The following is a 24,668-nucleotide window of genomic DNA, read 5'->3' on the forward strand; positions in this document are numbered from 1 at the left end:
TATGTTGAATTCCTTTTTTTTTTCTTTTTTGAGATGGAGTCTTGCTCTGTCACCCAGGCTGAAGTGCAGTGGTACAATCTTGGCTCACTGCAGCTTCCACCCCTCTGTGTTCAAGCGATCCTCCTGCCTCACCCTTCTGAGTAGCTGGGATTACAGGCGCATGCCACCATGCATGGCTAATTTTTGTATTTTTAGTAAACACTGGGTTTCACCATGTTGTCCGGGTTGGTCTCAAACTCCTGACCGCAGGTGATCCACCCACTTTGGCCTCCCAAAGTGCTGGGATTATAGGCGTGAGCCAATGTGCCTGGCCAAAATTCGTAACCCTCAATATAATGATATTAGGAGCTCGGCCGTTTGGGAGGCAATTAGATCATGCAGGTAGAGCTCCTGTGAATAGGATTAGCGCGCTTATACAGAGAGACGTGAGAGCTGCTTCTCTTTCTGCTCTCTACCGTGTGAGGATACAGTGAGAAAATGGCCATCGGGAAACGAGTAAATGGACCTACCAGACACTGGATCTGCTGCCACCTTCATGTTGGACTTCCTGGCCTCCAGAACTATGAGAAATAAGTGTTCGTTATTTAAGCCATTATAGTATATTTGTTATAGTAGCTCAAACTAAGGCATCTAGAGGATTACCGTTGCTTTTATATTGGTCTTCTTGCCTCCAGACTCTTTTCTTTAAGTTCATTCATTGTGCACTGCTGCCTCTTTTCTGTTCCTAAAGTGTTAAGTCTCATCTGTCATTTCTCTTGCCCACCATTTCAGTAACTACCTCTTGCCTACAAAATACCAGTTGTTTAGCATCCTTCCATCCTTCCACATTATGGTTGCATTTTTTAAAAAATCTTAATCTCTTGCTGTTTTGTTTGTTTGTGCATTCTTTAGGAAGAATAGAGGGCAGTATCATACAGTGTTTACAAGTGGAGACTCTAAGAATGTCTGGATTTGAATCTTGGCATTACAACTTAGTAAAGTATTGGGTATTTTACTTCAGCTCACTAAGCATCAGGGTTCTCAGCTGTAAGATGGGCTTCATATATAGCATATGGTAATAAGTCTGTTTATAAAGTGCTTAGTACAGTGTCTGGCATGTAGTAAAATTGCAGCAAGTATTAACTATTACTGTCATTTCTTCATGGCTCTTCTAGTTCCTTGTGTATATTCATGTTCCTTTTTCTATTTGGAACTTTTTCTCCGTACCCTCCTATCCATTTGAAATCCTACCTCTTGCTTAATATCCAGGTCAGATGCCACCTTCCTCAAGTTCCCACACCATGAATTCTCATTTTTCATCAGCATTCTGTTTTTATCCTTAACTGTCTTATGTCAGTGTTTATGTACATGGTTTATTTCTTCTTGGGTTTTAAGCTTGTTGAAGGCAAGGACTGTGTCTCTTACCTTCCTTGGCATCTCTTTTGGTACATGTGATAGTTGCTTAATATTTGTTGAATTTGTGAATGAATTGTGGTTCTACCTGACTGTACTTACGAATTGTTTGACCTAGAGTGAATTGCCTGTTAAATTAACTGTCTTTAAATTATAATCTTCCTAGTTTCTAATGTTTTTAGATTGCTAAATTATACCTTTTCAACCTTAACACAGTAGTCAGGCACAGTAATGCCACATTTTCTTTCTGGCTATTATTGCTAGTTTGTTTGTGAGCATTAGTTAGAGTTCTCGATGAAGTGTACTCATTTTTTTTAATATCAAAATAAAATTTCAATTAGGTGTCACTTTTCTGTTACTGAATTCCTCGTGGACCAGAAAGACAAATTATACCAATGTACTATTATATCAGTGTATTAAACTTAGCACCTGTTAAATGATGTTGCACAGAAATGACACCCACATTTAATGGGAGTGTTAGTCAATCATTAAGTTAAAGGAATTAAATATGCTTCTAACCCAAGAAGACCTCTAGTTCTTAAGCATTAGGGCTTCAAATAATTTGCTTTTAACAAGTCTTCATTCCATTCAGATTCAATTCAGGGAAGAGCAGATTAAGTTCAGTTGAGGGGACCTGAAACTTAAAAGAGGGACTGTGATTAGTTGTTGCACTACAAATTTTAAAGCTGGAGTTCTTGAAAGAAAAAAGAAAAAGAATTCTGGGAAATGAAAGGGCAAGGAGAGTTATTTCTCTTTCTTGCCTCACTAGACTGTGAGCTTTTAAAGGACAGGGACCATACATTGCTTGTGTCTATCTCTGAGCTCCGTCGTAGTACTTCATGCAATTAATATTTGTTGAGTGGAGTTCTCAATCTAGAAAGTGAAAAATTGCATCTAATGTTATTTCCATAGTAATGTAAAGCCTCCCCACTCTGTAACACATTACTTTGATTCATATGCCCACAGAGTAATTTCAAAAAGTCTTATATGAAAAAGAAAAGACTAAATAAAATCTGTATAGTTTTTAAGGCTTTTTTTTTTTTTAAATGGCAGTCTGGTCAACATAGTGAAACCCTGTCTCTATTAAAAGTACAAAAATTAACCAGGCGTGGTGGTACGTGCCTGTGATCCCTGCTACTCTGGAGGCTGAGGCATGAGAATTGCTTGAACCCAGTAGGCAGAGGCTTCAGTGAGCCGAGATTGCATCACTACCCTCCAGCCTGGGTGACAGAGCAAGACTCCATCTCAAAAAAAAATAATAATAATAAAATAAAATAAATAAATAAAATAAGGAAGTTTCTCTTTTCTGAAAGTTCAGAGTTGTTAGACCAAGGTCCCGATACTGTTATACTTGCCATTTAAAGCCTACGGAAGTGTCTCCGCTTTCTCCCCCAGGACCACCTTTATAAACCGATGATTCCATTCTACTGGGTTTAACATCTTTTTGAGATTTTTTTTTTGTTTTTTTTGTATCATTGGAGGAGATGGTTTCTGTAACTGTGGGAGTGGGAAGGTAAAAAGCTTTTCCATTCTTGGAGCTGGTCCAAGACATAGGTCTTATTGAATACTTCTGTCTTTTATACACATTATTAAGGGAGATAATATAGAATGCTTCACATTATAAGTGAATCACATATTAGGTGTTTTGTAAATGATAATGTTATTTAGTTTAGTGTTAAAAATGGTAAAGGAATGTTATACAGGTACAAAACAGGAAAAATGCTTAAAATTTTGTGACTGTGCCCCAGAAAACTAAATAATTAGAAGTTAGTCTGCCTGCACATTGTTGATAACTTTAAATGTGGTTAGGTCCATTAGTTTAAAATTAGCCTTTTAAAAGTTAGTGGGGTTTTTTTTTTTAAATAAATGTATTATTATTTTGTGTATTTTTGAGATGGGATCTCGTTGTGTTGCCTAGGCTGTTCTAAAACTCCTGGGCTTGAGCAGTCCTCCTGCCTCAGCCTCCCAAGTAGCTAGGATTATAGGTGCGCACCACTGCACCTGGTCCTAAAAGTTTCTTTTATTAAAAAAAAAAAAACCTAACAATTGACTTGCTAATATTAAATGAATGTTTACAATAAAAAATATTATTTGCCCCTATTGAAAATAATGTATTGAAATCAGTGTGTTCTAGGTCAGTGGCTTCAAAGACTCCAGTTGGATTCATTGGACTGGGCAACATGGGGAATCCAATGGCAAAAAATCTCATGAAACATGGCTATCCACTTATTATTTATGATGTGTTCCCTGATGCCTGCAAAGAGTTTCAAGATGCAGGTGAACAGGTAAGACCTTTTCTTTAGATTTGTTTTAGATTTTGAGGATTATAAATGAATGTACATTCAAATAAGTGACAGCTTGTTAGAAGTATACCCAATGGAGTTATAAACCTGATTCAATGTTAATTTTATATATATGTAAACATCCAACATCCAGATTTGCAGTAAAGGAGAGTTCTCGTCAGACACTCAGGGGTGTCTATTCTTTGGTGGGTGACGTGGAACATTTTGCACATTTGGTGAGAGGGCCTTGCTTTAGCTCTATATCAGTTTTCTGAGATAGTAACTTTACTGATTGTGCTGTTAAAGTATTTAGTTTGGTGGAAATAATCTCCTGTGTTATTAAAAGCACAATTGTCTTTAAAACAAGAGTAGACTGAGAGATATAAAGCTTAGTTTGGGTTCTAGTTCAGATAGTTACGTGCTTTCTTACTGGGGGCAAGTTACATCACTTCTGCTGATTTCCTCATTCTTAAAAGGTGAATGATGACAACCTACGCCTTTAGGTTGTGAAGCTCAAATGAGAGAATGTATGTGAACATACTTATGTAAACACCATATAGCAGCACTTTGTGCATAATTATTAGTTATTGGCCATAAACCAGGAGACAACCTGAAAACACTATGTCTTGTAATGAAGAGTTGAGTTATAGTGAATCTCTAGTGTTTTGTTTTTAGGCTATCATTCATGTTAAAGAATTTTGGTACTAGAGTTTATCATGTTGGATGATAGTATCTGCTGGTTAAGTCTTGAGTTGTTTGGATTTGTTAAACTTTATCAGTAACTCAAATTATAGGAGACCATGTATCAGTATCTGAATATAGAGTTTGTTTTTTCTAGATATGAGGAAATTCTTCTTGGTCAAGTTGTAGAGTGGTAACTGAGGATAGTATGTGACCCCAAAACAGAGAATACTAAAAAATTCTGAGAAAAAGGTGAGAGAAAAAAATTAGTCAACTTCTAGATAATAGACTTGAAAATAAATACTGATAAATGCTATACCTAGATGCAGAACAGCTTTAGGTAACTTAGAGGCCATTTTCACAACTAGATATCTGAATCTTTTCCCTTTCCGTGGTTTTTGTGCCATATGGAAATTGCAGCAGTGTAGTGTTAGGGTGGAAGTATGACTTTGGAACTTCTCAGCGTAGTGTTGTGGCTGCTTCTGCCTGTTCAGTTGCTGAATACGGATACTATACTCCCAGTACAGCAGGCTTATGGGCTTAATTAATGTAGGGACTTAGTAGCCTTGTTGGAGAAATTTGATCAGTTGTATAGTAGAGAATCTGGGAAAGGTGGCCTTTTACCATCTTCAGAGCTGGTGAGCATTTCAAGTTGATATTCAGTCTGAGATGAACCAATTAGTAGTTATTTTGAGGAGATGGTTATTATTTTCTGGGATAACACATCTATTTGGTATTGCCGTTTTACAGTGGTTTATCTGTTAGTAAGAGTAACAAGGGTACTTCATCTCTAAACAGAGGAAATATCTCCAATTAAATACAAAATTTGACCAAAGAGTGGAATAGGAATTGAATAGAGACTATTACCCTAGACCGGCAAAGCAGAAACTTGTGACCTTTTAAATTGTTACCAACACAAGTACTTTCCCTCTACAAGCTGTAGCACTTCCAGCTTGTCTGTGGAACAACTGTAATGATCGTCACTGCTTTGTGAATCTCTCCTGTGTTTTCCCAGAATTCTAGAGCTTTCTGATGCTCTACCTGAATTACCTCATACTCTGAAGTTACCAGGCCTACCTCTATTTCCCAACAAGTTTATTATTTCTTTTGTTTTGCTAATTTTAGGTAGGTATGAAGGAAGCCTACCTTAAGAATAAGAGAATCTGGGAAAGGTGGCCTTTTACCATCTTCAGAGATGGTGATTCACCCTGTGTGAATGAGATATTTATTTTGAAATAGATATTTATTTTGAAATAGATATATTTTGATAGATATTTTGAAAGGCAGAGAAAAGAATCTAATATAGTATTTAGTGAGCACCTACTATGTGTCAGGTCTTTTGCTAAATATTTTGTGTATATTATCTCATTTTGTCTTTGCAACAGAAGTGTTATCAAGAAATTGATGCTTGGAGAAGCTAAATAATATCCCTAATGTTATACAGTGGTTCTTATTATCTGTAGGTTCACTTTCTACAATTTCAGTTACCTATAGTCAAATGTGGTCTGAAAATGTTAAGTACAAAATTCAAGAAATAAACAATTTATAAGTTTTAAATTGCATGCCGTTCTGAGTAGCATAATGAAATCTTGTGCTGTCCTGCTCTGCCCACCCTGGATGTGAATCATCCCTTTGTCCAGTGTCTCCATGCTGTAGACACTCTCTGGCCCATCAGCCGCTTAGTAGCCGCCTCAGTGATTGGCTGTTGTGATATTGCGTGCTTATTTTCAGGTAATCCTTATTTTATTTCATAATGGTCCAAAGTGCAGGAGTAGTGATGCTTGCATATTGTTATAATTGTTCTATTTTATTGTTGTTAATTTCTTACTGTGACTAATTTGTAAATTAAAACTTTATCATAGAAGTGTATATTTAAAGAAAAACTGGCTGGGCGCTGTGTCTCACGCCTCTAATCCCAACATTTTGGGAGGCCAAGACAGGCGGATCCCTTGAGGCCAGGAGTTCAAGACCAGCCTGGTCAATGTGGCAAAACCCCGTCTCTACTAAAAATACAAAAATTAGCCAGGCGTGGTGGCATGTGCCTGTGATTTCAGCTACTTGGGAGACTGAGACATGAGAATCACTTGAGCCCGGGAGGCGGAGGTTGCAATGAGCCGAGATTGCACCACTCTGGTCCAGCCTGGATGACGGAGGGAGACTCTGTCTCAGAAAAAAAAAAAAAAAAAAAATTAGCTGAGCGTGGTTGTGTGTGCCTGTAGTCCCAGCTACTTGGGAGGCTGAGGTGGGAGGATTACTTGAGCCTAGGAGGTTGAGGCTGCAGTGAGCTATGCGCTGCAGCCTCGGTGATGGAGTGAGACCTTGCCTTAAAAAGGAAAAAAAAAAAAAGGAAAACATAGTCTATATATTTATATAGACTATGTTCTATAAACATATAGAACATGAAGTGAAACATATAGACTATGTTCTATAAACATATAGACTGTGTTATAGGATTTGGTACTGTCTGTGGTTTCAGACATCCACTGCGAGTCTTGGAATGGATACCTCTCAGAGGAAGGGTTACCACTGTGCAGTGAATGAATAGCAAGAGCCAGTGTCTAAACAAAGGTCTTTGACTTTGGAGTTTTGGTTCTTTTAATTACGTGATGTATAGTCACTAATTAGTGAAATTAACGTGAAAGACGTTTTTGAGTGTGTGTGTGTGTGTGTGACATCTCTGTTGATGATTCTGAAATGTAGCTACCTGTTAACCTATTTATAAACTAGATTGCTGGAAAATAAAGTGCCTAGATCAGTCAAGCCACTGATCATTTGTCTCCCTTGCCCCTTCTCTGGTGTGGTTCTGTACCCATGGAGTTAGAATTTAATAATAATTATCTATTGTATGGGTTGTTTAGTGGGTTGAATAGTGGCCCACCTCCCCAACCTCCAATGATGTCCTATAAAATTGTTAGGAGAAAACACAGAGGTAAATCTTTATGACTTTGGATTTGGCGAAGGATTCTTAGATATGACATCAAGAGCATGAGCAACAAAATTACAAATAGGTAAATTGGACTTTATCAAAATTAAAAACTTGTTCTCCAAAGAACATCATCAAGAAAGTGAAAAACAATTCACAGAATGTGATAAAATATTTGCAAATCATGTATCTGATAAAGGAATTTGTATCTAGAATATATGAAGAAGTCTTACAATGGAAACATAACACAAGTAACTCAATTAAATGGGCAAAGGATTTGAATAGACATTTCTCCCAGGAAGATATATGAATGGCCAGTAAACACGTGAAAAGATGCTCAACATCATTAGGCATCATAGAAACGTAATCAGAACAGCTGGGTGAGGTGGCTCACGCCTGTAATCCCAACACTTTGGGAGGCCGAGGCAGGTGGATCACTTGAGGTCAGGAGTTCAAGACCAGCCTGGCCAACATGGTGAAACCCCGTCTCTACTAAAAATACAAAAAAAATTAGCCAAGCGTAATGGTGCGCATCTGTAATCCCACCTACTCAGGAGGCTGAGGTGGGAGAATTGCTTGAACCCAGGAGGTGGACGTTGCAGTGAGCCGACATTGCCACCACTGCACTCCAGCCTGGGTGACAGAGTAAGAGTCTGTCTCAAAAAAAAAAAAAAAAAGTAATTAAAACCATGAGACACACCCATTAGAATCTAGATTAAAAAGTTAGATAGCAAAATGTGTGTGTGAGGTTGTAGAAAAATTGGAGCCCTCATACACTGCTAGTGGAAATGTAAAATGGTACAGCCACTTTGGGAAAGAGTTTGGGAGTTCCTCAAACAATTAAGCATTAGAATTATGCCATGACCCAGGAATTTCACACCTAGCTATATACTCAAGAGAAATGAGAAATTTGTATCCACATGGAAATGTGTATTCAGCAACATTATTCATAATCACGAAAAAGTGGAAACAACCCAAAAATCTATCAATGGATAGAATGTCCAAACAAAATGTGTTATATCCATACAATGGATGATTATTCAGTAATAAAAAGAAATGAAGTACTAATATTTGCTGCAACATTGATGAACCTTGAAAACATGTTGCGTGAAGGAAGCCAGTCATAAAAGACCACATACTATAGACTTCCCAGGGAAGTCCACAATAAGGAAGTCTGTATAGAGACACAAAGTAGATTAGTGGTTGTTTAGCACTGGGGAAGAGGGAAAGTTGGGCATAGAGGCATGATAGCTAATGCATGTAAGGCTTCTTGTTCTTTGTTTTTTTTGAAATGGAGTCTCACTCTCACCATACTGGAGTGCAGTGGTGCGATCTCAGCCTACTGCAACCTCCGCCTCCCGGGTTTAAGTGATTCTCCTGCCTCAGCCTCCCGAGTAGCTGTGACTACAGGCACGCGCCACCACGCCCAGCTAATTTTTTTTTTTTTTTGAGGTGGCGTCTTGCTCTGTTGCCCAGGCTGGAGTGCAGTGGCGCAATCTTGGCTCACTGCAACCTCTGCCTCCCGGGTTCAAGCAATTCTCCTGTCTCAGACTCCTGAGTAGCTAGGATTACAGACACATGTCACCACACCCGTCTAATTTTTGTATTTTTAGTAGAGATGGGATTTCACCATACTGGCTAGGCTGGTCTCGAATTCGACCTCAGGTGATCCACCCACCTTGGCCTCCCAAAGTGCTGAGATTATAGGTGTGAGCCACCGCACTTGGCCAATTTTTTTGTATTTTTAGTAGAGACGGGGTTTCACCATGTTGGCCAGGATGGTCTCGATCTCTTGACCTCGTGATCTGCCCACCTCGGCCTCCCAAAGTGCTGGGATTACAGGCGTGAGCCACCAGGCCTGGCCAGGTTTCTTCTTGAAAAGTTTCTAAAATTGATTGTCATCACGGTTGCATATGTCTGTGAATAAGTTAACAGGGCCTTTGGTACACTTTAAATGGGTGAATTGTATGCAAATGATATGTCAGTGAACCTATTAAAAAAGATATATTCAAGTTCTAACTCCTAGTACCTGTGAATGTGACGTTTTTGGAAGCAGGGTCTTTGACGATCTAAGTAAGTTAAGAGAGATCATCCTGGATTTAGGGTGGACCCTAAAGCTAATGACAGGTGTCCTTACCAGAGACAGAAAAGAAGACACAGAGAGACAGAGGGGAAGGCCATGTGAAGATGGAGGCAGACATTAGAGTTTCGCTGCTGCCAACCAAGGAATATCAGGTGCCATCAGAAGCTGGAAAAGGCAAAGACGGATCCTCCCCTAGAGCCTTTGTGGGGAGCGTGCCTCTCTTGACACCTTGATTTCAGACTTTTGACCTCCAGAGCTGTGAGAGAGTAAATTTCTGTTTTAAGCGACTGTGCTTGTGGTAACTTGTTGCAGCAGCTATGGAAAACTAATGCAGCAAACATTGGGAATCTACAAAATGTGTGGGTTTTGAATCTTTTTTTTACCACTTAGTATCTGTGCAATCTTGGGCAAGTTTTTCAGTGTCTCTATACCCTTGTTTCCACATGTATGAAGATTAATCATACTGTTTTCATAGAGTTGTTACAGGGATTAAGTGAGTTAATTATGTATGGAGCTTAAAATAGCATTTGGCACATATTAATCACTGTATGTTAATGTTAACTATAAATTAGTTTCTGTATGCCTTAGTTTCATCTCTGCTGTACACAGCTGTTCCTTTTCTCATGTTCTCCATTCAAATGGTAGTATCAGATATTCTTTTCTGTGAAGAAAAGTTACTTTTTATTGCTCTAATCACTATGGGTTCAGGCTACTGTAGACTACCTTAGCAAAACAGGGGATAGGACCTTCATTAAGTCGCTAATTTAACAGATGTTTCTCGAGAACTTTCTATGTGCCAGGCACTGGGAATACAGCTCAGAACAAGATAGTCACAGTCCTTGCCTTTAGGGACCAATAGGGGGTGTTAGATTGTCAAATCACACAAATACGTGATTCCAAACTGTGATAAGTCTAAAGAAAAAGTAAAAGGTCACATTAGTTTTTAATGAAAATCTGTGTTACATTAGGTGAGAAGGTGGTTAGGGGAATTCTCTCTAAAGACTAGATATTTAGGCAGACAGCAAAATAACAAATAGGATTTATCCAGATTAAGAATGAGGACAAAGGAGCAATTTCCTCAAGAAGTGGAGCCTCAGTCTTTGCTGAAGACTGTTACTTTAGGTCATCAGAGATAGCTTGAGTAACTACCATATGTCTAGTAGTTTACCTAATGCTCTTGGGGAATAAAACAGGTTGAGTTGGATGTGACAAGGTGTTGGATGTGTCTTAGGTGGCAAGACCAACTAATACTGCAAGGAAGTTTCTACTAAAATTGTAATTTGACTATAATTAAGTGCTAAGGCAATTTTTGAGGTAGAAAAAAATAAGCAACTCCTAAGGGTCATTTCATTTCTGATAGGGAATTACAGGATTAATTCCCTATTAATATAAACAGGATTAATTACAGTAAAGATTGCATATAATCTTTACTCACCCAACAAAGATTGTATTATCTTTGTAGTCTGAAATGAAAGTCATGAAGGACAAGGTCTCCAAGATTCCTGCATAAAAATTTGAGGGTTCCAGGACACAGACTCAGTTACTGGGTTTTCCTGTTTCTTCTTCCTTGCAATATGTCACTGGTTGTAAAGAAGGAAAGAAGGTGGGTTCTGGGTCAGTGCTCCTCCCAGATTAGTGAATAGCAAAGACTTAGCTTCTTGTGTACAGTTGCCACTCCTCCCCCAATACACAGTGGGGAAAATTCTGTGTGTGGTTCACACTGAGGCAGGAAGCCTGGAAGACAGAATCTTCTTGTCTCTCTTCCTCACATCTCTCGTTCTCTTAAGCATCTTGACTCTAAGAGGTCCTTTGAGTATTGATTTTAACAGCAGTGGAAGGTAGGACAATGTGAAATTCAGATGAAGTGAGAAAGGTAAAGGGTGAAAAAGCTTTGGTCCTGAGGGCAACAGAAAATGAAAGCATTTGTTGATAAATGATTTATGTTGGCAGCTTAGAGAATGTTTGGAACAGTGGCAACATCATCAGAACAAGTGTGATTTCCTAAGAGCACTACTTTAAAAAGTAATATTAATTTAGATAGGTTCTGATATATTAAAATGTCAACATTCTTATTTCATAGCTATGTTTAGTTTTTTAAAATGTTGGATAAAAGAAAAAATGAATTTCATTCTACTACTATAAGGCCAAGACACAACTTGGAATGAGATGGAAAAGTATGTGTGAAACCTTGAAACTTTTTGCCACAATAGTGCCCTGAAGGGTTTAAAGGTTAAAAAATTCAGGGTATATTTGAGTTGACTCATACATTTTTAAGGATGAGTGTCCATTTCCTCCTTCTGTGTTACTATATCAAGTCAAGCTGATGAAGTGAGAGTCAAAGAAAACAAGCCCATCCCCCAACACCCTGCCAAGATTGCAGAAATGCTGGCTAGTTGATTTCTAATGTCAACTGTTCTTTCAGTGAAAGATTTGCAGGGAGGAAAATCAGATGTCGTTTTGAAGAAGTGCTTTTCTTTTTTTGAAAGCAAAAACTGAGAATTTATTGTTTCCTGTATTCGAAGAGTTGGGGAGTGGTCTGACCTCTGGCAGAGTTGAATTTAGTGACATAGATATAGCCAGATTCTTTTCTTTTCTCTTTGCCTCTTGAGTCTGCTTTTCTCCCTTAGGCTCCTTTCTCCCTTCAAGGTGCAAGATGGCTACCTGCAGTTCCAGGTGAAGAAGTGTTTTAGAATATTATGACCCTGGAGGCTTTTCTTCAAGTTTTAGTAAAACTGTAGTCATGCACCTCATGAGGATGTTTTGGTTATGGACTGCATATAGGATTATAATAGAGTATTTTTACTGTACCTTTTGTATGTATAGATACATTAAATACACAAATTCTTATATTATGTTACAGTTGCCTACAGTATTCAGTACAGTAATGTTGCTGTACAGGTTTGTAGCCTAGAAGCAATACACTATACCATGAAGGTCTGTAAGTGCTTTCTCTGACGTTCGACACCATGAAATAGCCTAACAACTGTCAACCTTAAATAACGATTCAGAAACTGTGATTAGGTATAGAGTTTATTCAAGCCCAAAAGGTGGAAAATGTCCACCTGGAAGCATAAATTCAAGTTACCTTGAATATATGTGATTACCAGATGTTACAAGTGATTTTGTTTGTTCATTTCTTTTGAGACAGGGTCTCTCTCTGTCACCCAGGCTGGAATGCAGTGGTGGGATCACAGCTCACTGCAGTCTCAACCTCCCAGACTTAAGTGATCCTCCTGCCCTGTCTCCCAAGTAGTTGGAACCACAGGCGTGTACCACCATGCCCAGCCAATTTTTGTATTTTTGTAGAGACAGGGTTTTGCTTTGTTGCTCAGGCTGGGCTTGAACCACTGGGCTCAAGTGATCAGCCCGTCTTGGCCTCCCAAAGTGTTGGGATTACAGGTGTGAGCCACTGCACCTGGCCCCAGGTGAGTTTTTAAGGAAAAAAGAAGAGGCAGTTCCTAAGTTGTTTAGCAAGAGTTTACGTTAACATAAATTATTAATTGGCTGTACACTGTTCTTTGTATTCCAGATTTCAGGAACATGACCATAATAAGTGAGGCAGCTAGTCAGGAACAAAAATGCCTTTAAGTAATTGCCACTGGGCACGGAGGGTGGTGGTGACCAAAGTCCTATGCTCACGTCTCTCTGGGTCTGATAAATTTTGCAAACCTCACATAGCTCAGATTGCTCCAAGTTGTTTTTCTTTCCTCACAACGCATTTCTCAGAACGTATCTCTTTTGCATGACTGTATGTGGATTATTAGGGAAATAAAAACTTTGATATGTTTAATACGTTTTACATGACTACTTAATAGCTTGTTTATGCCTTGAAGTGTTAACCTATTCTGATAGGGCATTTATAATTGGTTGAACTTGTTGTGGTCATTTTCATAAAATATGTAGACATTTCTATTTCCTTATCCCTTTTTTTTTTTTTGAGACGGAGTCTCGCTCTGTCACCCAGGCTGGAGTGCAGTGGCGCAATCTCGGCTCACTGCAACCGCCACCTTCCAGGTTCAAGCGATTCTCTTGCCTCAGCCTCCCAAGTAGCTGGGATTATAGGCGCTTGCCACCACACCTGGCTGATTTTTGTATTTTTAGTAGAGACGGTTTCGCCATGTTGGCCAGGCTAGTCTCAAACTCCTGACCTCAGGTGATCCGCCTGCCTCGGCCTCCCAAAGTGCTGGGATTACAGGTGTGAGCCGCCGCACCCGGCCTTATCCCTTTTTTTAAATTTAAAAACATCAGAGGGAAGTTATTATTATATAAGCGTTTATTAAAATAAGTTGGGCAGAATGATGAACTCAGAAAATGAGTGTGTTTGTAGGGCAGCCTCCAAGCCCCGCAGGAAGCTTGCAGTTGAAGATGTTTTTTAACTTTTAGGTTCAGTGGTAATGTGCAGGTTTGTTATATAGGTAAATTGCATGTCACAGGAGTTTGGTGTACAGATTATTTTGCCACCCAGGTAATAAGCATAGTACCTGGCAGGTAGTTTTTTGATCCTCACCCTCCTCCCTCCCTCCACCTTCAGGTAGTCCCAAGTGTCTGTTGTTCCTTCCTTTGTGTCCATATGTACTCAGTGTTCAACTCCCACTTATAAGTGAGAACATGTGGTATTTGGTTTCTCTCCCTGGATTAGTTTGCTTAGGATAATGGCCTCCAGCTCTATCTATGTTGCTGCAAAGGCCATGATCTCATTCTTTTTTATGGCTGCATAGTATTTCATGGTGTATATGTACCACATTTTCTTTATTCAGTCTACCATTGATGGGCATTTAGGTTGATTCCATGTCTTTGCTATTGTGAATAGTGCTGTGATGAACATACGGGTGCATGTGTCTTTATGGTGAACTGTTTATATTCCTTTGGGTATGTACCCAATAATGGGATTGCTGGGTTGAATGGTAATTCTGCTTTGAGTTCTTTGAGAAATCACCACACTGCTTCCACAGTAACTCATCTAATTTACATTCCCACCAGTGGTGTATAAATGTTCCCTTTTCTCTGCAACCTTGCCAGCATGTTATTTTTTGACTTTCTAATAACAGCCTTTCTGACTGGTGTGATACTGTATCTCACTGTGGTTTTGATTTGCATTTCACTAATGATTAGTATGGTCACATTTTTTCATATGCTTGTTGACCATGTGTATGTCTTTTTTTGAGAAGTGTCTATTCATGTCCTTTGCCTACTCTTTAATGCAGTTGTTTGATTTTTGCTTGTTGATTTGAGTTCCTTATAGATTCTGAGTAGTAGACCTTTGTGGAACGCATAGTTTGCAAACATTTTCTCCCATTCTGTAGGTTGTCTGTTTACTTTTTGTTGATAGTTTCTTTTGCTGTGCAGAAGAAGCTCTTTAGTTTAATTAGGTCCCATTTATCAATTTTTGTTTTTGTCGCAATTGCTTTTGGTAACTTTGTCTTGAAATCTTTTCCAGGTCCTATGTCTAGAAACAGTATTTCCTAGATTATCTTCCAGGGTTTTTATAGCTTTAGGTTTTGCATTTAAGTCTTTAATCCATCTTGAGTTGAATTTTGAGTATGGTGTAAGGAGGGGTCCAGTTTCAGGTTTTTGCATATGGCTAGCCAGTTATTCCAGCACCATTTATTGAATAGGGAGCCCTTATTGCTTGTTTTTGTTGACTTTGCCAAAGATCAGATGGGTGTAGGTGTGCAGCATTGTTTCTGGAACTCTTTTCTGTTCCATTGGTCTGTGTGCCTGTTTTGTTCCAGTACCATGCTATTTTGGTTACTATAACCCTGCAGAAAAGTTTGAGTTTGAAGTCAGGTAACATGATGCCTTCAGCTTTGTTCTTTTTGCTTAGGATTGCCTTGACTATTTGAGCTCCTTTTTTGGTTCCATATAAATTTTAAAATAGTTTTTTTCTAATTCTGTGAAGAAAGTCATTGGTAGTTTGATAGGAATAGCATTGAATCTATAAATTGCTTTGGGCAGTATGGCCATTTTAACAAAATTCCTTATTCCTATCCATGAGCATGGAATGTTTTTCCATTTGTGTCATCTCTGATTTCTTTGAGCAGTGTTCTGTAATTCTTGATATAGAGATGTTTCACCTCTCTTGTTAGCTGTATTCCTGTATTTTATTCTTTTTGTGTCTATTGTGAGTGGGATTGTGTTCTTGATTTGGCTCTTGGCTTGAGTGTTATTGGTATATAGGAATGTTACTTATTTTTGCACATTGATTTTGTGTCCTGGGACTTTGCTGAAGTTGTTTATCAGCTTAAAGGGTATTTGGTGTGAGATTGTGGGGTTTTCTAGATATAGGGTCATGTCTGCAAACAGGGATAGGCTGACTTCCTCTCTTTGTATTTGAATGCCTTTTATTTCTTGCCTGATTGCTGTGGCCAGGACTTAAAGTACCATATTGAATAGGAGTGATGAGATAGGGCATCCTTGTCTGGTTCTAGTTTTCAAGGGGAGTACTTCTAGCTTTTGCCCATTCATTATGATGTTAGCTGTGGGTTTGTCATAGCTTATCCCTTTATTATATTTGTGTTTCTGTTGGAAACAGATGCATCATTTCAACTTTTAGCATCTTTTAAAAAAATGTAACTGATAATAATGATCAGATCTTCATATTTTAGAAATTTTGAGTCAATAAATTGTGAATGTAGTGATTTAAAAACATAAACCCTGGAACTAAACTGTCTGGGCTCAAATCTCAGCTCTGCCATTTGATAGCTGTGTGACTTCAGATGACTTAACCTTTCTCTGCTTAAATTTCTTACTCTTATATAAAATGAGGATAAGAGTATCTTTCTCTTAGCCCAAAATAACCTGGCACATAGAAAGTACCACTACTGCTGCTGCTACTGCTATTACTGCTGCTGCTGTTGTTATTACTGCTGCTGCTGCTGTTATTGTAGCTATAGCATTTTTCTCCAAAATCTTTATTCTCCAACACACCTCAAACACCACTGTCTCGGCTGCATTATTGAGTCCAGAATATGTTGAAAGAGAGTCATAGATATATTTTCATTCTTGATTATAGCCCAAAGGCCAAGAAGTGATACGGAGACATATTTCTAAATGAAAGAATGAAGATACAAATTAAAACCAAGCTAGGAGGTAAAGTGATTTGGCGGCATTCCTGTTTGAGTCTATTCTGCACTGCCCCTTCTGACCCACCTTTATTTTGCGGAAGATACTGGTTTTTCTTTTTAACTTAGGCCTTAGCATCAAGGACATGCTACTTGTGCTTTGTTTTCATTGTCTGGGATTTTCCTTGGAGATGCTCCTGATCTATGCCAAAAGTCTGGGATGTATGCACCACTTCTGTGTGAGTTTTCTGATTGAACTAGGCTTAATTAGATTCTCTTTTCTTTTGTTTTCTCTTTAAAAACTTGGAAACCATTTTGTTGTTCCTGAGTTGTAAGGCTGAACATGTTTGCTTAAGTAAATCTCTTGGGATCTAATCTGGCATCCACTCAGGTCTTGTTAAATGAGAGCGTTAAAAGCCTCTTGCTGAGTGGGCTCCATCATTGTTGACCAAATGTTTCAAGATGTAGGCACAAAGCGCTTTTGTCAGTTTTTCAAGTGTAGTGTAATTTTGAAGTAATTGTGCTTTTCTACTTTTAAAGTATTTAAAAAGTACTTTTAAAGAGTACTTTTAAAGATTAAAAAACACAGGAGTGGCAAGTTTAACAAGATCAAGTTCTTCTTGTTTCTTTGTAAATTTCTGTTACCCATCTGGTTTACTTGGAAGCAGTGCTGAACTTGACTTACGTGACTGTTTTATCTAGAAGAGGCAGCAAGATTTTTCTCTTCATGTAAAGCAACTAGGTAACAGTTGTCTTCTCCCAATGGATATGTAAAAAGAGGGTGTAGTCCCTTCAGATTACTCTTGGCTCTTCACCCCCCTCCTCATGCAGCAAAGCAGATTTTTGTTTTTATTAAACAGATTTTTAATTTATTTTAGCAGATTTTTAATTTATTCAGTCCTCTGCTCTTTATATTACACACCCGCCGTTGATGCATACTGGCATACAGATAAAGTTAAATTCAGATAAGTTGGCTGCAAGAAATCTTAAAGACTGTGTTGTGGTATACACAGAAACCAATTTCCTATAGTCAAAATTGAGATAATAGAAGAGTAGAATTGTTTTAATTCATAATAGTATAAGTGTGAGGCAGTTGGAATTAGCAGATCTGTCTGGGGCAGCCTTGACAATCAGAGCAGAGCCATGTCCCAGAGTCAGCCAGGCCAGTGACCATCCCCAGTTATGGAGGTGTTGAAAACCTGCACGGTGAAAGTCCTGCTAATGCTGTGCATTTGTGCTGAATCATTGCACGTGCTTCCAGTCCCCTCAGCCCTTTTTCATGGGAACTATACCTTCTTAGAACTTGAGATTACTAAATATGAAAAGTATCTCTGCCTAAGTTCCCTTTTTACTTTGGGGATGGGAACGCTGAGAGATAATCCAAATCACTGTTTTTATTTTATAGATTTGGAAACTGAAGCTGGAGACGTTACATAGTTTACACAAAATCACCGGTGACTTCTTGGCTGAGCTGCAACTAAACCCGGGTCTCTGACTTCCCAAATTAGTGTTCCTTTCACTGATCCATGCTGGCTTTGCTTATCCATTCAATTAGCAAATGTAATTGAAGGGACTCTAATTAGTTTGGCTTCTAAAGGCTTTTGTAGTTGATGTCAGACTGGCAACAAGGTTCATTTTTTTTTTCCTCCCAGCTTTTGAGTTGTGGCCAGATTTGTCAGTCAGTTATTTCAGGGTCTTGAAGTCATCACATGGATGGTGAGATTATTTGAATGTCTGTTTATCTGTCTAATAAACATGCCTTTGTAGTACAAATTAGAGACTGTTAGGATATACCATATATACATATATATCTGTATGTCTATATATCTACATATATATATATAGAGAGAGAGAGTGTGTGTGTTACTAGATTTAGAGCAGTTGTGGCCAGTACAGTGGTGACGTTCCAGCTATCACTACCGTTGTGTGTTTTTTCCGGGCCTGTGAGCTTTGACACTACTTTCCTGTATAATTGAGGGGTTAACAGTATTCTGGCAATGCAACCATCTCAAGAAGCAGATGCTAGAGATGCAGGGGGCTGATTGGCCCCCCTATGCACTTGGCAAGTGCCTGAATTGGCACTGCCAGTTCATGGGATTAGGAAACTTGGAGGTGTGAAACACCCTTGACCTGTGAACTAATTGTTGATGCCCTTCAGGGCCCCTCTAAAGGAGTTATGTAGATGGAATTTAATTTCCTTCAGTGAGAGAGAACTCAATTCCTAAGAGGAAGTCTGGAATTAACTCTTAGACCTCATGGCTTACTGATGTCCTTGAAAGATCTAGAAGGATGGAGCTGGAATAGAAGGAAAGTATGCCATTGTTTTGCATTGTGTTTATTAGAGTAAGATGAATAAATGGGGCCGTCTAAGTAACATATTTTTGGTATAGTATAGGAATAGAGAAGTATGACTACTACAACTTGTTTTTCTTATTTCACTGAGCTCTATTTTTCTTGAGTAAACTTCAACTGTTTGCCAGGAAATAGTTGCCTCTTCTAGAGTCTCAATATTTATGAAGGTGTAGGAAAGGTTTTCATGCAACTTAAGCATTTCTTTGTAATTTGATGGAAAATTTTTTAATTTTTAGAATTATTTGTAGCAAATCCTCATTATGTATCAAAATATACAGGTTAAATGTATCTCATTGTAGATTCTAAAATGCTGCATTGTCTTTAGAGTGAAACATTAAAAGAGAATTTTTGTTTGTTTGTTTTAGGGTCTGAGATGTTTTATAATGTCATTTCCTACCTTGTTAATACACCATATGCCAGGATACTTGATTTACTGAAATTTTAAAGTGTGACTTATGAAACTGCTTTTTGTTAAAGCTACATTTATCTTGAATTTGATTTAGAAACTCATAGTCTCTTGTGGAAATTGAAATGTAATTACTTCTAGTTCTTAATATTTAGATTACACACTCTCTTTGGCTTCCTATTCTTTTACTTTCATCAAATGCATGTAAAATATAAAATGTGTAAACTTCTACCACATGAAAAGCAGAGGCATTCCTATTTGTAAGATGCTTACATGTCACTTCACATTTTCTAGTAGAAAATACATGTTTCTACATGCATAATGTATGTAGAAATATGTCTGTTTTTCCATATGTGACTCATTCTGGAGAGAAATCTTCAATAATCTGCCTGATAGTCTTTTGTCTTTTTTCAACGAAGAGAAAAAAGGCTTTACAGAAGATGTTGTGACAGTTGGGATGCTGGATTTCTTTTTTAAGAGACAGGTCTCGCTCTGTTGCCCAGGCAGGCTGGACTACAGTGGCGTGATCATAGCTCACTGTAACCTCCAACGCCTGGGCTTTTTTAAGTTATCCTCCCATCTCAGCCTCCCAAGTAGCTGGGACTACTGGTGCGCACCACTGCACCCAGCTAATTTTTCTGGTTTTTTGTAGAGGTGGAGTCTTGATGTGTTACCCAGGCTGGTCTTGACCTCCTGGGTTCAGGCAGTCCTGCTCTGGCCTCCCAAAGTGCTGGGATTACAGGCATGAGTCATCATGCCCAGCTGATTCTTTCTATTAAAGGGTAATTTGAGTCAAGGAGGGAGCTCCTGGTCTCTCCTGACCTCTTTGGTTGCCAGTTGACTGGCCAGGTTTCTCAAGTTGAATATATGGAAAAGAGCGAGAGAGCTGGGGGTGGGGGATTTGAGCGACAGTGCGTCTACTCATGCATGCACCTATACAAACAGGATAGACAGTGCAACTTTCCTTTGCAGTATGTTTGTGGTCGTTAATAAAGCAGAAATGAGGGTTGAGAGAGTGCCGTGATGCCTATTCATATATCTTTATTCTGTATGTAGTTTCCACATAAGTTTAGGTAGCTCATACTGTTAGCCTTCCTGGTGGTACTTGCAGTCATTGTAGTAAGTGTTTATGTCCTTGTCCTGACCTTTTCTTTTCTGAAACAGACTTATATTTTCTTCTTTTTTTGCTTGAAAATAGAGACTAGAGGATGGTGGGGATTGGGACTTGAGATTTTGTTAAGGGATTTTGCTGCCCACCAAATCACTAATGAGTCCTACAGTTGAGTTACCAGCGTTGTTGTACTATAATATTTTTCTTAGTCAAAGTGTATACCAAAGATTATGCTGTTTAGGAATCCAACTTGGAAGAACCCATGAGAAGTGTGTCTGTTCCCAGGACTGCTGGGTTTTGCCCTTTTACCCTCAACTCTCTTCACACTTTTAAAAATAAACGATAGATTTGATTTCACAGAAACTGCATCTGTATATGTATAATGATGTGCCTTTATTTTGGGCAGTAAGCTTTTTTTTTTTTGGTCGTTTGCAAACAAGGATTAGTTTTTATGCACTGTCACTGTTATAGGCATGCATGAAAAGTGGATCCTGTTTGTGCTCTAGAAACTGCTTACATTATAATTTAAATAATGTGCCTTTGCAATTTTTTTTTAAAGGTTGTATCTTCCCCAGCAGATGTTGCTGAAAAAGCTGACAGAATTATTACAATGCTGCCCACAAGTATCAATGCAATAGAAGCTTATTCCGGAGCAAATGGGATTCTAAAGTATGTATTTCTCAACTGTGGATATTTTCTTGTTATGATAGTTCATGAATTTCACGTGTTAGAACTATTAGGAAATTACAATTGTGTTTGTTAAACCTTTCTATACTGTTCTTATTTCATACAGTGAATAGTGTGGTTTTCTCATTGTAAAAGGCTTATTTTTTTCACTGAAGTCAAGTATGTGACATTGTGTATAAATTTTTTTGGTTTCGTTTTTTTCCTTTAACTCTTGCATTTTAAACTTACCCTTTCATTGGTAACATGTTTAGGAGACTTTTAAAGCTTACATTTTAAGCTGCAACTATTAATAATATAATTTTCTTACAGCTTATAGAAATTCAGGAAAAGAGTTTAAGAAAAATATAGCCAAACATTGGAAAGAACACCATTGTTTAACATTTTATTATATGAAAAAAAGTTATCGTATGTCCTGTGGGTTAGTATGTTTTTAGTAAGAACTTTGGGAAGTTGGAATCAAAGGTTAGCAGTAGCTCTTTAACCCATTTATGTCGGAGGTTGCAAATTTTTTTGTTAAAAATCAGACCTTGGCAATGACCTTGAGCAGTAGGATGTAAATAACTCCCACAAACTTAGTGTAAATGGAACAGTAGGCATAAATGGGCTAAGTAAAATAAAGTTTAAGTCAGAGTTTCCTAATCTGTGCCTGTCTTCCCTGGCTCTGAGAAACCTTTTGGTTAATTGCTGCTTATTGCCAAACCCTTGTGGTTATGTTAGGATGATAGTGTTTGAATTCCCAACTTAGTTTTCTCATCTCACTGTTTCTATTCCTAACTTATTTTGTTGTTGAATTTCAACAAAGAGCTAGAGCAAACTGGTAGATGTTGTAGTCACAAGAAGGGCTAAAAGAAAGGGTTTGATTTCAGGAAACTGTAATATGTGAAATTTGAAGTTTTTGGAAGTTGAATTGTGTTGGAAAACTAACCAACTTGGAAGGAAGCAAAAGACACTTGGATATTAGGCAGAAAACTGATAAGATAAATGTTTAGATTTCAGGGAAGGTTAAAAGACACTCATTTTGGATGGAGCTCTCAGGGCCACAATGTGTGTGGTCCGGAGGCATCCTAGCTGTCCTGTTACCTAGTCTGTTTCAGTTATGGTCCTGCTTTACCTCTGAAGGAAAAGTTACTAAAAACTTCTGAGGAGACATAGCCCTATATTTGTTAATATCCTTTGCTAAGGAATATGGTGACTAGCTATCAGAACAGTTTGGTCCAGGATGTGTTTTTAAAAAGTTTGACTTTACCTTGAGCTATAATTTGTTTCTTACGGGTGGTTATTTTTTTCTGGGTAAGGATCATTTCCATACACCCAGTGCATGTATAATTTTTTGGATGATTTTCCATTTGTTTGAAGGTTTAAGATCTTAAAATATTAAGATCACAGATTGATAAACTTAATTCTTATTTTTTTAGGCTAAAGAGAAACCTACATACTCGTAGAGTATGCTATTTCTCTTCTGTGAAATATACCCAACCATTGCATTTGAATTGTAACAATTCATATGTCTAAAATTGTTTAAACAATTTTTAATGTATATATTTTTCTTTTCTTTTTATTTTAGACGAGGTCTTGCTATGTTGCGTAGTCTGGTCTCCAACCCATGGCCTCAAGTGATCCTTCTGCCTTGGCCTCATAGAGTGCTGGGATTACAGGCATAAGCCAGCATGCCTGGTTATGTTTAAACCATTTTGTGTGCTATTTTTTTAATAGAAAGATTTTTCCTTTTAGTAGTTTTTATCAATGATTTTTCTATTTTCTTCTTCAGTGTTTACATTTATTCAGTTTTAATTTTCTAATCATGATTCCATGTCCTCTGGGTTAGTATATCTATAGTAAGAACTTTGGAAAGTTTAGCTAGGCACAGTAGCTCATACCTGTAATCCCACCACTGTGGGAGACCGAGGCAGGATGATTGGTTGAGCCCAGGAGTTCAAGATCAGCCTGGACAACACGGTGAGACCCCATCTCTATAAATATAAAATTTAAAACTTAGATGGGTATGGTGGCATGCACCTGTGGTCCCAGCTACTTGGGAGGCTGAGGTGGGAGACCATGTCTTAAAGAACTTTGGAAAGTTTGAATTAAAGGTTAGCCATACCCTTTAAAGAAATTATAATTTAGGTTAGAGTTTCCTAGCTAGTGAAGATAGACAGTGCCTTATAGTGTATATACGTAAGTTACCCTAAAAAGCCAAAAAGACTGTGAGATTTCCAGATTCTTTCATATATTTTCCTTTCTACCTGTTAGATATTTTATTTTGTCATTAAAAAGTTACAGTTATAAAGTAATATGCCATCTCAACACAAATGACTAGATTTTAATTGCTTATGTTTATTCTTCATAGTGGAAATAACACAGATATATGAAATTTGCAGTATGGCTTGTTAAAGACAAATTACTTTTTAAAGACCCAACTACTTTACAAACAAAAATTTAAGTCCTATCTAATACCCTTTTAAAGTTAATAGGTGTTTTAAATTGCTTACGTCTTAGCTTCGTGTTTATTATTGTGGTTAGTGTGTACTTCACCTGAAATCAGAATTTATACCATGTAATGTATGAGGTTTTTTTGGATCTTTTGAAAGAGTTTGGCTTTACTTTTGAACTATAATTGATCTCAAAAAGAATATGAGATTTTTAAACCTATTCTAAAATAATGTTTTTAATACTAAACTAAAATCCTCCTTGATATATGGCAGCTTTTTAGCAGATTCTAATTCTATAGGTAGGTGCATGAAAGTTTTACTCAGAATTGTAAACTAGAAATATTTTTATTTATTTACTTAGAAAAGTGAAGAAGGGCTCGTTATTAATAGATTCCAGCACTATTGATCCTGCAGTTTCAAAAGAATTGGCCAAAGAAGTTGAGAAAATGGGAGCAGTTCTCATGGATGCCCCTGTTTCTGGTGGTAAGTGGTAGCTAAAATATATGCAAACCTATTTATGTTTATCAGAAGTAGCAATTATGGTTTTGTGGTACCATATGGTTTTGTGGTAGTTATTTTTAGACTTGTTACAGGATTCTCACTCATTAAAAATAAAAACAAACCGACATGTTATTTAGTACTCTCAAGTCTAAGTAATATTGTTAGTCTTAAATTCAGATAAAAAAGTGTCATAACTTTGAAGTGTTGTGAATTTTTGGTCCATTTACTGTGGATAGGAATATATCAGTTTTTAGAAAATTTTTTTTGGAACTAATGTAAAAAATAATCAGCTTAAATAATCCTGTAACTGTTAAAGAAATTGAACAAGTGGAAAAAAAGAAAAACAGTTGTTTCACAAGGGAAACATTGGCTCTGATCATTTTACAGATGAATATTACCAAAATTTCAAGGAGCAGATCATCTAAATTTTATACAAACTTTTCCAGAGAATAGGAAAAGAGGAAATACTTCCCAATTCATTCTGTAACACCTGTATAACTCTGATGTTTACACTAGATAGAAATGTTATAAAAAAGAAAAAATAAATGTAGATTTATTTTGGTTATGAATATAGATGTAAAAACTTTATATTAGCAAACTAAATCCAACCATGTATGAAAGAGATTAAACACTATAACCAAGTTTCCTTTAGCCCATGTATGCCAAGATGGCTTAATTTTAGAAACTCTGTGCATATAATTTACCATGTTAACATGGTTAAAAGTCATATGATTGTCTCAATTAGAAGAAAAGACCCAGT

At 37.6% G+C, this 24,668-nt stretch overlaps 1 protein-coding gene across 3 annotated transcripts in view; it reads left to right on the forward strand.

Moving 5' to 3' along the window:
* Window positions 1–24,668, forward strand: part of HIBADH (3-hydroxyisobutyrate dehydrogenase) — a 147,975-nt gene that overhangs the window by 10,145 nt on the left and 113,162 nt on the right. Inside the window, exons 2-4 of one of the 3 annotated variants that reach the window (XM_011972253.1) lie at window positions 3,517–3,677; window positions 20,851–20,960; window positions 23,769–23,890. In XM_011972253.1, coding sequence (XP_011827643.1) covers window positions 3,517–3,677; window positions 20,851–20,960; window positions 23,769–23,890 — 393 coding nt within the window. The remainder of the gene's footprint in view (window positions 1–3,516; window positions 3,678–20,850; window positions 20,961–23,768; window positions 23,891–24,668) is intronic. The other 2 variants (XM_011972254.1, XM_011972255.1) reach the window with 2 other exon arrangements.

The sequence above is a fragment of the Mandrillus leucophaeus genome, unplaced genomic scaffold (genome assembly GCF_000951045.1).
Source record: "Mandrillus leucophaeus isolate KB7577 unplaced genomic scaffold, Mleu.le_1.0 Scaffold128, whole genome shotgun sequence".
Classification (NCBI taxonomy): domain Eukaryota; kingdom Metazoa; phylum Chordata; class Mammalia; order Primates; family Cercopithecidae; genus Mandrillus; species Mandrillus leucophaeus.